Raw genomic sequence first — 12101 nt, forward strand, 5'->3', positions numbered from 1 at the left:
CTGGTCTGACTCCAAACTCATGTAGTCAGCACCACCCACCCATCCATCACCACAACGGCAACATGCGACACCACGCCTGGCCAATTATCTAATGAGCTTGGTCTTACATAACCAATGTGAATGATAAGCCAGTCAGCCATGCTGAGGAGATGCACCTTCTGCCCATACACACATTCCTTTATTACCCTGACAGCCTAAGAGGGTGAACAGCTGTCCACACATAGGCAGTCAGACCCAACTTGAATCTTTCCTATAGGCCTACCACATTTCCATCTGCAACATTGGTCCACTCTACCAGATAAGCAATGCACACACAGGGACCGGGAAGGTTTAACTAGCCAGTTAGCTGTTGTGGTGTCTTTTCTTTTCTCTCAATCACTATTTTTTTTTTCCTCCTTCAATTTTTTTAAAAATAAACTACTTTTGCAGTGGGTATAGGGCCATATATATTCATTTACTGGATGACCGCAATCAGCTCCATACTCTGAATTATTCACCTGTGTGAATACTCTTGTTCCTGATCGGCTCTTACAAAATAAAGGCAAAATGGAACCCAACTGTGCAGTAGCACAAAATGGAATCCAAATGACAGGGAAAAGCTCTTCATTATCACTACCTAGCTCTCTGCCAGGCAGTGAGTGAGGCTGTATCTCACCAGGCTCTGTCCTGTGGGGGGGAATTGGCGTTGTAGCAGCGCCATCTTGTGCCACAAACCTGTCATAACATTCTGAAGGTTACAAAATGGTGCATGGCCTGCTTACCTATGATTGGTGGAGAGGATACTACTGTATGCGTTGTAACTGTAGTGAGACTTTGCATTGGGTTTTCCTGGGGGGGGATCTCTAGTCAGGATGACTCAATAACAAAGCGGGCGAGTCAAAAACAATCTAAATGGTTTAATAACATGTATAAAAAGAAACACAAAAAGACATGTCCAGAAACAGAGTTAAAAGGAGACCAGTTGGGACACATTCCATGTAATAACTCCTGTACTGTATCTGTACATCAGTCATTCTACAGAAAAAAAAGACAGAGGGGAGAAGAGAGGTGACCCTATACTAATTGCAGACTGTTGCTTCCCTCTTCTCTTGGTTTGTTTCTGTTACTCATCCCCCCAAAAAAACATGAAAATGAGAAAGTGTGAATCTGCTATGTTGCAGGAGTTCCTAGTCAGAACTCTCATCTAAAACTTGTGACATCATCAGGTCACATACATCGGTCTTTGACAGGAGGGAGATAATCCAGGTAACCATAGCAGCCAGCACAGAGAGAGGACAGAGAGAGACAGCCGGTAGGGAAAGTCACAGCCTGAGCAATAGAAGGCTGTGATGTCATAATGAGTCTTTTGGGGTTGTGGTGGTGGTGGTGGGGGGGTGATACCACAATGACAGTCTTGAGTGATATCACAAAGAGTCTTGATTTTAGGAGAGTGTAAAAACAGGCCGAATTTAGGTGCCTGTCCTTCCCCTTCCAGAACCACAGGGGGCGATGATGATTATGGTGCTGGCTCAGTCCAGTCCCCCGATATCATGCTGCTTGTAGGACTGTGAAACCAGGCTCCCTGTAGGAAAGACACCAAGAATATCACACAGAATAGAGAACCCCATGAATAGAATACTCACATGGTTGCAATGGCACCACGAGAGAAAGCATAGGTAGAGAGCTTCTATACATTTCTAAAATATGTTTCAAGTATAGTTTTTTTTTTATACAAGTATTTTTTTTACACCAACTTTTTGTTTCCTATGACTTCTTTGAGTGTTTCTATATAATATCTGGTGGTTTTGGCCCATGGAAGTTGCTCGACTAATGGCAAGACTGTTTGTCTTGGCTAGGCATTTGAAGGACGCATCAGCACCAGCCTTTTCCACCTGCCCAGGTTGCATGAATGATGTGGACAGCGGCGCAAGGGGTTGAGGCCCGCCTCATAGGGGACTGTTTCCTGACTACTGCCGAGGTGCGGTGCTCTTTCACGGCGCTAATAGCTGCTGAAGCATCACCCACTACTTCAGTAGGGAACTGTCCAGCCTACCAACAGACGAGGGGGTGGGGGGGACGAGGTGACTGACGACGAGCTGTCTGCGCAACTGACCGACGATGCTCCCTCTCTGTGCCGTCGATGCTCCCTCCGCTTAAGCTACTGCACAGCCGTTCTGAACAACCCCTGAAGCTGTGGAAGACTGTTGCCCAAGACCATCCAGATCTCTGCATTTGTTTTGTTCATTGAGATTGTCTTTGTAACGAAAAGCGCTACATAAAATGAATATATTATAGCTCACAACATACCTTCTTGTCGGAGAAACACAGTCAGAGATGATGTCCTTGAACACATTAAACGTTGCCCATTTGACCTTCCCAGGTCCAGAAATTAGAGTGTATCAAGATGAATTTCAAACTTTTCCCAGAGCAGACAGTATGGTCGGTCAACGTGAACTCGAACACTCAATTCAATACAGAGGCATTACAGGTATATCATGGCTCTTAGCATAATGAGTTTCTCAACAATGCAACTTCAAGAGTGGTGGGCGGTGCATTAGAATGTAAAATGGGATTCAAAATAATAAATTCCTTCACTTTGCAACAGCAAAAGTTAGCATTGAAACAATAATGCAACTTGAAAAAGAGATGCTTTTTAGTCTATTGGAAAATAAAATGTGATTCAAAAGAAGAAATTCCCTCACTCTCCAACAGGGGCGACAGGTAATCTAGGGGTTCGCGCTTTGGGCCAGTAACCGAAAGATTGCTGTATCGAATCCCCAAGCTGACTAGGTAAAAATGTGTCGTTCTGCCCCTGAACAAGGCAGATAACACACTGTTTCCCGGTAGGCCGTCATTGTAAATAAGAATTTGTTCTTAACTGACTTGCCTAGTTAAATAAAAGGTTAAAAAAAGTCCATTTCTCTTTTTAAAATCGCCTGGTGGGTCGTTCCATGTCATTTCAGCAAATCACGACACCCACCATCTCAGATTGTTCTGAAAATCGCTTCTGTAGTTAGAAACAGATAAGATAAGCATTCCTTCAACCTTATTTTGTTTAAATATAATTTGATCTGAGAAATTAAAGCTAATTGATTGCACCCAAATTGCCCATTTTTATTTATAGCATTCATATAATATAGTACCTTACATCTGATTTTGACCAAACTTTTTTCTAACAGTAGCTAGGTTTCCATCCAATTGACGACATATTTTCATGCAAATATTCTAGAATCCACAAAGAAAATATGCGCATTTTCCCACCAGTGATGCATTTCCACTAAACAGACTTATTGCAAATAAAAACAGTTTTTAAAAATTGTATTATTTTAAATAAGTGCGTGACGTTGTAGTGCACACAAAATGTACTTCTCCGCTTAAGCTTTCGTGTACCGAATAAAAATCTCAAGTTCACTGTCTCCATCATTTTCAAATCTACCAATAGTTTTGTCACAAAAACTGTTGGGTTAAATTGCAAATGTGCCAACTTTGGTCTCGACTCATGCGCTCTATCTAGCATTACATAGGATCATAGCATTGCATACATCACCAAAGCAAAGAAACGCAACGTGTATAGTGGAGCTGAAGAGTCAGCAGTTTATGGACAAGGTATGGCAGCAACCAAAGAACACATGCTTTGGTTCTGTTTATCTGGCCACTGTTTCAAATGCTAATCGTGGGAACAGCACCATATAGTGGTCAGAATCTCATAATATCTGGATTTAGGACGGGACATAAACCTAACAACTTCAATGAGTAATTTCTCTGAACAGAGAAAAAAAAAAAAACTAACCAAATTTACTGGGAATACATTACATAAGATGAAGAAACAATCCTCAGAGCAGCTCCATACTACTTGTCAGACACAGAAAACGGATACTATATACTCATCGTTGTGGTGGGATCGGTGTGTGTGTGTGTGTGTGTGGGGGGGGGGGTGTTCTTTGGAACCCTTTGGATTCCTCATGTCTGACTCATTGTTTGTAAAATGTTTGGTCCAAATCAGATGTTACGTAATATTGTTATTGAATATTATATGAATACTATAAACTAATAAAATGGCCAATTTGGATGCAATTAATTAGCTTAATTTCTCAGATTTCGATATTATATTTCAAAATAATGTTGCAAGAACACTAATCGTATCTGTTTCTAACATGACCAATCATTTCAGGACAATCAGATGGTGGGTTTCAAAATGGTGGAACAGCCCTGGTTCAAGATCATGATGGACAGCAATGCATTAGGTGTTTGACCAGTAAAAAACGAGTAGACATTCGAGCACAGCCTATGGCGGCTCAGCTTTGCTCCTCTCTCAGTGTCTTGCATTGTGGTCCGGCTGGATGATTTGACAGTTGTTAAAAACAAAACAAAGCACAGCAAACAACACCAATCTTTGAGCAGACAACTTGATTCCACAAATATACACAACATACACAGAGACACACACCCAACATAGACACACAAGCCCTGGTGAGAGCGAGGCAGGAGCGGAGCAGGAGGGTCAAAGGGCAAGCAGCAAGTAGACAAACCAGCCGCAGGTCAGGTCAGGAGAGAGCCAGCTAGCCGGCCGGCGGTCATGTTGGAAACCAAACAAACCCAATAATCAGAATCAAAACTAACCCCCACGCCTCGCAACGGGGAGAATCTCTCTTGATGGGATTTTGTGGTTATTAATCTGGCCCAGAATCAGTTCCCAATCAGTAGTTAGAGGCAGGTTGTGAGGCTGTGGTGTGCAGGGGTTGACGGTCTGGGGGGGGGTGTCAATGTCTGTTTGTGTGGTGGGCGGGGGCGGGGAGCAGAGGGCTGGTGAAGCGTCGTAGCTAGCAGGATTAGCATGGCTCCTCATGTTGGCTTCATATCATATTGCATCCTTACCTGCTGCAGTCAGGCCCCCCTCCGCTCTGCCCTTCATCCCTCCTCCTCCTCCTCCTCCTGCTCCTCCTCCCGCTACCGCTCCGTCAGGGTAGACCCTGTCCCCCCTGTAGGGTTTGGGCCTGAAGGGAAAGTCTTTCTCTTTACCTTTGGAGCCTTTTGGCCGCCCTGCCGTCTTCTTCTTGGACTTGCTGTCTCCCTTTACCCCCAGTAAGGGGTGCACCTCTACGATAGTGGGAGAAAACACAGGTCAGGGTACTAATTCATGATTAAAAAGTAAAGTGTTCATATTGTGTGTGTGTGTGTTACTCTCACCATCACTAGGCACCCCCTGTAGTTCGATGGTGGTGGTACGAGCCTTCTTTTTGGGCGGAACTCCCTCTGAGGACGGCTGGCGCTTCTTGTCCCCGCTCCCTGTGTGGGCTGAACCATCTTCTACGGGGGTGGTCTGGCCGGCTGCATCCGGAGGGGGACCAAATGGATTCTCCTCAGGGTCTTCTACCTCTGGAGCGATGGGCAGGTAGAGCAGGGCCTTGAAGTCCTCCAGCTCCTCATCACTAACACAGGGGGAGATCAGAGGCCACAATCCATATTCATCCTTGTATTACTATTGGACTTTTCTATTCAATTGCAATGCCTATTTAAAGCTATAAGGCTGTCACCATTGAAAGACCTGTCTACCTTCATCAAACACACTTACCTGCTGCAGAATGCAACAATGGGGTCAACAGAGGTCACATCCACCTCCTCATCCTCCGCAGCATCAGCACCTGACACGCGTACACACACAAATCAGTCCCTGACTAGTCACAACAAGGGTGTGCGTGCGTGTGCCTGTGTGTGCGCGCGCACGTCTACCTGTTTGTTCAGGTTCACTCTTATCCTCATCCTCTATGTCAAACTCAGACTCTCTCTCCTCGTACTCCACATTCTCATCCAGCTCCTTGAAGTCTGGGGCGAACGCACTCCAGTTTTCCTGAACACAAAAACACATAGCGTTGAGTTAGCTAATCCATTCCATCAGATTCACTTGCAAAGGCAGAGGAATCACTCTCTGAAATCAAAACCTAGGTAGCCAAGTCGCAGAAAGAGACCAGTCCGGGGTGTAGAACTCAGGTCCAACCTGTATTGTGTGTCACTCACCACTTGGTTCTGAGCCCAGATGGACACCACTCCGCTGGATATGGAGGCGATGATTGGCCGCACAGGGTGCCACTGCAGAGGGGTCAGGGTTCATAGGTCAGGAAAAGGTTCATCTGCACCATGAGTTACTGTCAATTCTGTGAATCTCCAGTACAGACAATTCAAAACAGAGGCAGCACATCCTCCAGAAACAAGGCAAAAAAAGAGAATTAGCTAGTGAGAGGAAGAGGGCTAGAAAAATAAAGGTTTTGGGTGGTTCCTTACAGCCACGTCCAGCAGTAGTTCTCCTCTGGTTCCATGGAGGATCTTCACCAAGTTGCCAATGCTCTTCTCCCAGATGTACAGAGCATGCTGCCGGGCTGAACCAGCCACAATGTACTCCCCATCCCCAGAGAAACAACACCGCTTCCAGGGAGTCCTACAGAGAGAGGGGAAGGAGTGAGGGAAAGAGATGTATCAAAGTGAGCATGTGTGTGGTTTGTATGCACAGCGAAGGCATGTGTGTGTGTGTGTGTGTGTTCACCTGTTGACAAGGTCCTGTAGTTTCTGCATGGGCTCTGGCTCCCCGTCTCTCCCGCAGGTGAGAATCTCCCTCCCGTCATACACCCTGATGATTCTGTCTGCTGTGTTAATGAGGAAACAACTGGAGAGAGGAGGAGAGGAAGAGAGGAGAGAGTGGATCACGATCAGTGCTTTGACGGAACTATGAAATATTCTCCGTAAGAGGCACACAACTACCTCCTAAGTACCTGAATGATTTCCCACAAAAACATAGTCCTATTGCCTTTCAGCCTTCACCAACACACACTGATTGGTTTCCTCTCAGTCTTCTCACCTGCCCTTGCGCGCAAACTCTATGGACTTGATGGCTGTGGTATTACTGGTCCCTGTCGTCACCCGAAACGATGCCACCAGATCCTGTGTGTCCGTGTTCAGCACTAGAATCTGCAGGGTCATATCAGTGAGAACAATAAGCTCACACACACACACACATACAACCTATAAAGTGCTAAATAGAAAAAGAATATGGCAAAATGTCTGATCCACAAATAAATAAACCCAGGCCCCAGTGACCTCTGACCTTTCCTTTGGCGTTGCCGGTGTAGATGTACTCCCCCCGCCGGTCGAAGGCCGCCACCACATTCAGGTCAGAGTCGTCATCCACGGGCAGAACCACGTGTTTAGAGTCGGACAGGGTCAGCAGCACCGGAGCGGACTTCATAGGACACACCAGGACTTTGTCACTGAAACAAAGGACAGGTTGAGATTTCTATACGTTTCCATACCGTTGTTGTCCTTGATGATCTTTATGGCCTTCCTGTGACATTGGGTGGTGTAGGTGTCCTGGAGGGCAGGTAGTTTGCCCCCGGTGATGCGTTGTGCAGACCTCACTACCCTCTGGAGAGCCTTACGGTTGTGGGCGGAGCAGTTGCCGTACCAGGCAGTGATACAGCCCGACAGGATGCTCTCGATTGTTCATCTGTAGCAGTTTGTGAGTGCTTTTGGTGACAAGCCAAATTTCTTCAGCCTCTTGAGGTTGAAGAGGCGCTGCTGCGCCTTCTTCACGATGCTGTCTGTGTGGGTGGACCAATTCAGTTTGTCTGTGATGTGTACACCGAGGAACTTAAAACTTACTACCCTCTCCACTACTGTTCCATCGATGTGGATAGGGGAGTGTTCCCTCTGCTGTTTCCTGAAGTCCACAATCATCTCCTTAGTTTTGTTGACGTTGAGTGCGAGGTTATTTTCCTGACACCACACTCCGAGGGCCCTCACCTCCTCCCTGTAGGCCGTCTCGTCGTTGTTGGTAATCAAGCCTACCACTGTTGTGTCGTCCACAAACTTGATGATTGAGTTGGAGGCGTGCGTGGCCACACAGTCGTGGGTGAACAGGGAGTACAGGAGAGGGCTCAGAACGCACCCTTGTGGGGTCCCAGTGTTGAGGATCAGCGAGGTGGAAATGTTGTTGCCTACCCTCACCACCTGGGGGCGGCCCGTCAGGAAGTCCAGTACCCAGTTGCACAGGGCGGGGTCGAGACCCAGGGTCTCGAGCTTGATGACGAGCTTGGAGGGCACTATGGTGTTAAATGCCGAGCTGTAGTCGATGAACAGCATTCTCACATAGGTATTCCTCTTGTGCAGATGGGTTAGGGCAGTGTGCAGTGTGATTGAGATTGCATCGTCTGTGGACCTATTTGGGCGGTAAGCAAATTGGAGTGGGTCTAGGATGTCAGGTAGGGTGGAGGTGATATGGTCCTTGACTAGTCTCTCAAAGCACTTCATGATGACGGAAGTGAGTGCTACGGGGCGGTAGTCGTTTAGCTCAGTTACCTTAGCTTTCTTGGGAACAGGAACAATGGTGGCCCTCTTGAAGCATGTGGGAACAACAGACTGGGATAGGGATTGATTGAATATGTCCGTAAAACACACCAGCCAGCTGGTCTGCGCATGCTCTGAGGGCGCGGCTGGGGATGCCATCTGGGCCTGCAGCCTTGCGAGGGTTGACACGTTTAAATGTTTTCCTCACGTCGGCTGCAGTGAAGGAGAGTCCGCATGTTTTAGTTGCGGGCCGTGTCAGTGGCACTGTATTGTCCTCAAAGCGGGCAAAAAAGTTATTTAGTCTGCCTGGGAGCAAGACATCCTGGTCCGTGACGGGGCTGGTTTTCTTTTTGTAATCTGTGATTGACTGTAGACCCTGCCACATACCTCTTGTGTCTGAGCCGTTGAATTGAGATTCTACTTTGTCTCTATACTGACGCTTAGCTTGTTTGATTGCCTTGCGGAGGGAATAGTTACACTGTTTGTATTCGGTCATGTTTCCGGTCACCTTGCCCTGATTAAAAGCAGTGGTTCGGGCTTTCAGTTTCACGCGAATGCTGCCATCAATCCACGGTTTCTGGTTTGGGAATGTTTTAATCGTTGCTATGGGAACGACATCTTCAACGCATGTTCTAATGAACTCGCACACCGAATCAGCGTATTCGTCAATGTTGTTGTCTGACGCAATACGAAACATGTTTTAGCTTCTGTCTGTAGGCAGGGATCAACAAAATGGAGTCGTGGTCAGCTTTTCCGAAAGGAGGGTAGGGCAGGGCCTTATATGCGTCGCGGAATTTAGAATAGCAGTGATCCAAGGTTTTTCCAGCCCTGGTTGCGCAATCGATATGCTGATAAAATTTAGGGACTCTTGTTTTCAGATTAGCCTTGTTAAAATCCCCAGCTACAATGAATGCAGCCTCCGGATAAATGGATTCCAGTTTGCAAAGAGTCAAATAAAGTTAGTTCAGAGCCATCGATGTGTCTGCTTGGGGGGTAATATAAACGGCTGTGATTATAATCGAAGAGAATTCCCTTGGTAGATAATGCGGTCGACATTTGTGTAAGGGTTGAGGTTAAGCGTAACAATAAATTAGAAATCATTAGAGGCCTGAGGTGTAGGCTGAGCTAAGGTCAAAGTATAGATATATATTCCAAGGTGGGTGGGGTCAGTGGTACTAACTGTACTTTAATGGATAGGGTTAGGAGTTATGAGTTAGAAAGGACAAGACTAGGCTGAGGTATAAGACAAGTTAGACATATAGAAACTCACAGGTCTCTGGGGTGGTACTGCAGTTTGAGGATGGGCGAGGGGAAGCGGAACCTCTGGTCACAGTCTCCCGTCAGGACGTCCCATAGCGACACTATGTTATCTGTAGACGCACTCACCAGCTTGTGACCGTCTCGACTCCAACTGCAGAGGCACAAGGTTAAGGTTCAGGACAGTTAAGATTCAGAACCACACTAAAAACAATTCAGAACCACAGTCAAAACACCTTTTGACAAGTGCTCCAGTACCAAATCATGGGTTTGAGTAAATAAAATAACATTTTAACATATATAAATGTAAGCATAGTTTGCTGATTCTAAAAAGTGTTTGTGCTACAATGTTGGGGTCCATTCCATTTGCAATCAATTCATAAGGTAAACCAAACAGCAATTCCAATTCTTTTTTCCTTGAAGAAAATTGGAATTTCAGTGTACTTCCCGAATTGACTGCAATTGAAATGGAATTGACCCCAACCCTGGTGTTTTCCCTTTCTCACCACAGTGAGCAGACTGGATGAATGTGAGCGCTGATGATCTTGGCGATGCCCCGTGTCAGGAAGTCCCAGATGACGATGCGTCCGTCGTTGCAGCCCACCGCCAGAAGCGTGCCCCAGCGGTTAAAGGTGCATGTGAGAGCCATACTGATACAGTCCAGAGTGCCATCGGCCTCCTGTTAATGAGATTGCAACTATATGTGAAGACACTCACACAGACACAGATGTATTCATCAGGAAGTCGCTCTGGATAAGAGCGTCTGCAATGTAAATGACAAGTAACATGTAGAACAAGATTGGAATGGCTTACCTCTGGATAGTTCTGCCCGAACGACTCTATAGAAAAATAACAAATCATGTGGTTAGCTCTCTAGTACATATAGACTGACTTAGGTCATATAACAGCTGGAAGAACACACAATCCACAGACTAGCTAACGTTACTGACTGTTTACATTATCTGAGTCCAAATGACAGTACCACGAAGATCGTTCATTGGCTAATGTAATGGCTAACGTCTAATAGTAGTAGTTGCCTGCTATTTTGCGGTGTGATTTCACCTTGTAGTTAGAAGGTAAGATTAACACTATGGAAATAAATAGATTGTATTTATCCCTAACTTTACTTATACTCCGACTGATTTGTATAGCGTTTGGCGTTCGTTAATTAGCATGCTAGTGCTGCCAAGCTACAATATCCTCCTTTACGTGAAGTCCTGCACCCAAGAAATTATTGAAGAATTATAAATTATCCTTACCGAGCAACTCTAAATTCATCGCTGACCAATTTTGAGACAACGAATATCAAAAATAAACAGTATTCAAGACGATGTATCCAAAACACAGACGTTTAGCTATGTAGCTCTGTTGCTAACAAGAGTGACTGGCGCCTAGCTAACGAAGGACCCCAAACAAAGTGACACTGAAACTGCCCAAATAAAAATCTATACGGATTTAATTCATTTTATCGTATGTTCAAAGTAAACTATTTGCAATTATATTTTTGTACGCATGATATCAGATACTTATTCAACATTTGAATATATGAACGTGTACGTTATTTAATTCATAACATCCTCCATCCAGGCCGACACAGTTGCTCTTGTGTCCATGTTTTATCAGGCAACTGCATTACACACAGGACTCTAAAATCCTACCACCTGTGAACATCCGGGTCTTTCCCAATGTAACCAATCACAGAATACACGGGAAAACAGGGCGGGGTTTCAGGTTATAGAAATTAAGTTATTCCATATAAAATACATATTTTCAACCTACAATGAAAACATAAATGGCACGAAAACTACATAAGAAATCATATCTAGTCCACCAAAAGTCCACCTCTAAATACTAGAAAGTCAATAGCCCGGCAGCAACCAGTCACAAAAATTACCCGCACAGACAGAAGGGGAACCCCAGAGATGTCACAGGGGGCTATAAATTTGAAGCAGCATTTACACATTTTCTCATCACCAAATATGGTAGTGAGAGGAAGTCCGGTCGCGAGTAGTGGAGAGGATGAAACTAGGTGAAACTTGGCCGACATTCTGCATCTAGGAGAGAAAAGTAGGCAAGGAAAGGAAAGGAAGAAGGAAATTCAATTAGGAAAATTAGTTAGGAAAGGAAGAAAGGAGCTAGGAAAGGAGGAAGAGGAGGAGAGGAATGGGAGCTAGGAAATGAGAATGGGAATCTATGAAAGAAGAGGAGGAAATACAAGGAAGCTAGCAAATGAAGTTAGAAAAGGACGAAAAGAAAGAAGGCTAGGAAAGGAGGAAATTAAACGGAGCTAGGATATCAGGAAAAGAAAGGGAGCGGGGAAAGGAGGACAGGAATCAAGGAAAGAAAAGGAGTTCACATGTATGCGGTAGGGATTATCACGGCCAGTAAAGAGGAAAGGAATCTAGGAAAGGAAATGGGGCAAGGAAAGTAATCTAGGAAATAAAATAAATTCACGTGTATGTGGTAAAGATTAACCACTGCCAGTAGATAGTATTGGTTTTAGTGACAGGCTAGTTTTAGTCACAGGCTAT

The 12101-nt window shown here is 45.3% G+C and overlaps 1 protein-coding gene across 2 annotated transcripts; it reads right to left on the bottom strand.

Moving 5' to 3' along the window:
* Positions 1-881: 881 nt before the first annotated feature.
* rbbp5 (retinoblastoma binding protein 5) lies at positions 882-11400 on the bottom strand. Of its 2 annotated transcripts, none has more exons than XM_024412700.2 (14): positions 10830-11400; positions 10384-10409; positions 10077-10249; positions 9584-9724; positions 7076-7238; positions 6830-6939; positions 6518-6637; positions 6259-6412; positions 5995-6066; positions 5710-5827; positions 5552-5621; positions 5167-5408; positions 4855-5076; positions 882-1561 (listed from the first exon to the last, which is right to left on the bottom strand). In XM_024412700.2, the coding sequence occupies exons 1-14, from the start codon at positions 10846-10848 to the stop codon at positions 1509-1511; spliced, it is 1683 nt and encodes a 560-aa protein (XP_024268468.1). In that variant the 5' UTR covers positions 10849-11400; the 3' UTR covers positions 882-1508. The 2 variants fall into 2 exon arrangements, with proteins under 2 accessions (XP_024268468.1, XP_024268469.1); XM_024412701.2 differs by having other exon boundaries at positions 4999-5076; positions 10830-11391.
* Between the last annotated feature and the right edge of the window lie 701 nt (positions 11401-12101).

The sequence above is a fragment of the Oncorhynchus tshawytscha genome, linkage group LG02, assembly GCF_018296145.1.
Source record: "Oncorhynchus tshawytscha isolate Ot180627B linkage group LG02, Otsh_v2.0, whole genome shotgun sequence".
In the NCBI taxonomy this organism is placed as follows: Eukaryota; Metazoa; Chordata; class Actinopteri; order Salmoniformes; family Salmonidae; genus Oncorhynchus; species Oncorhynchus tshawytscha.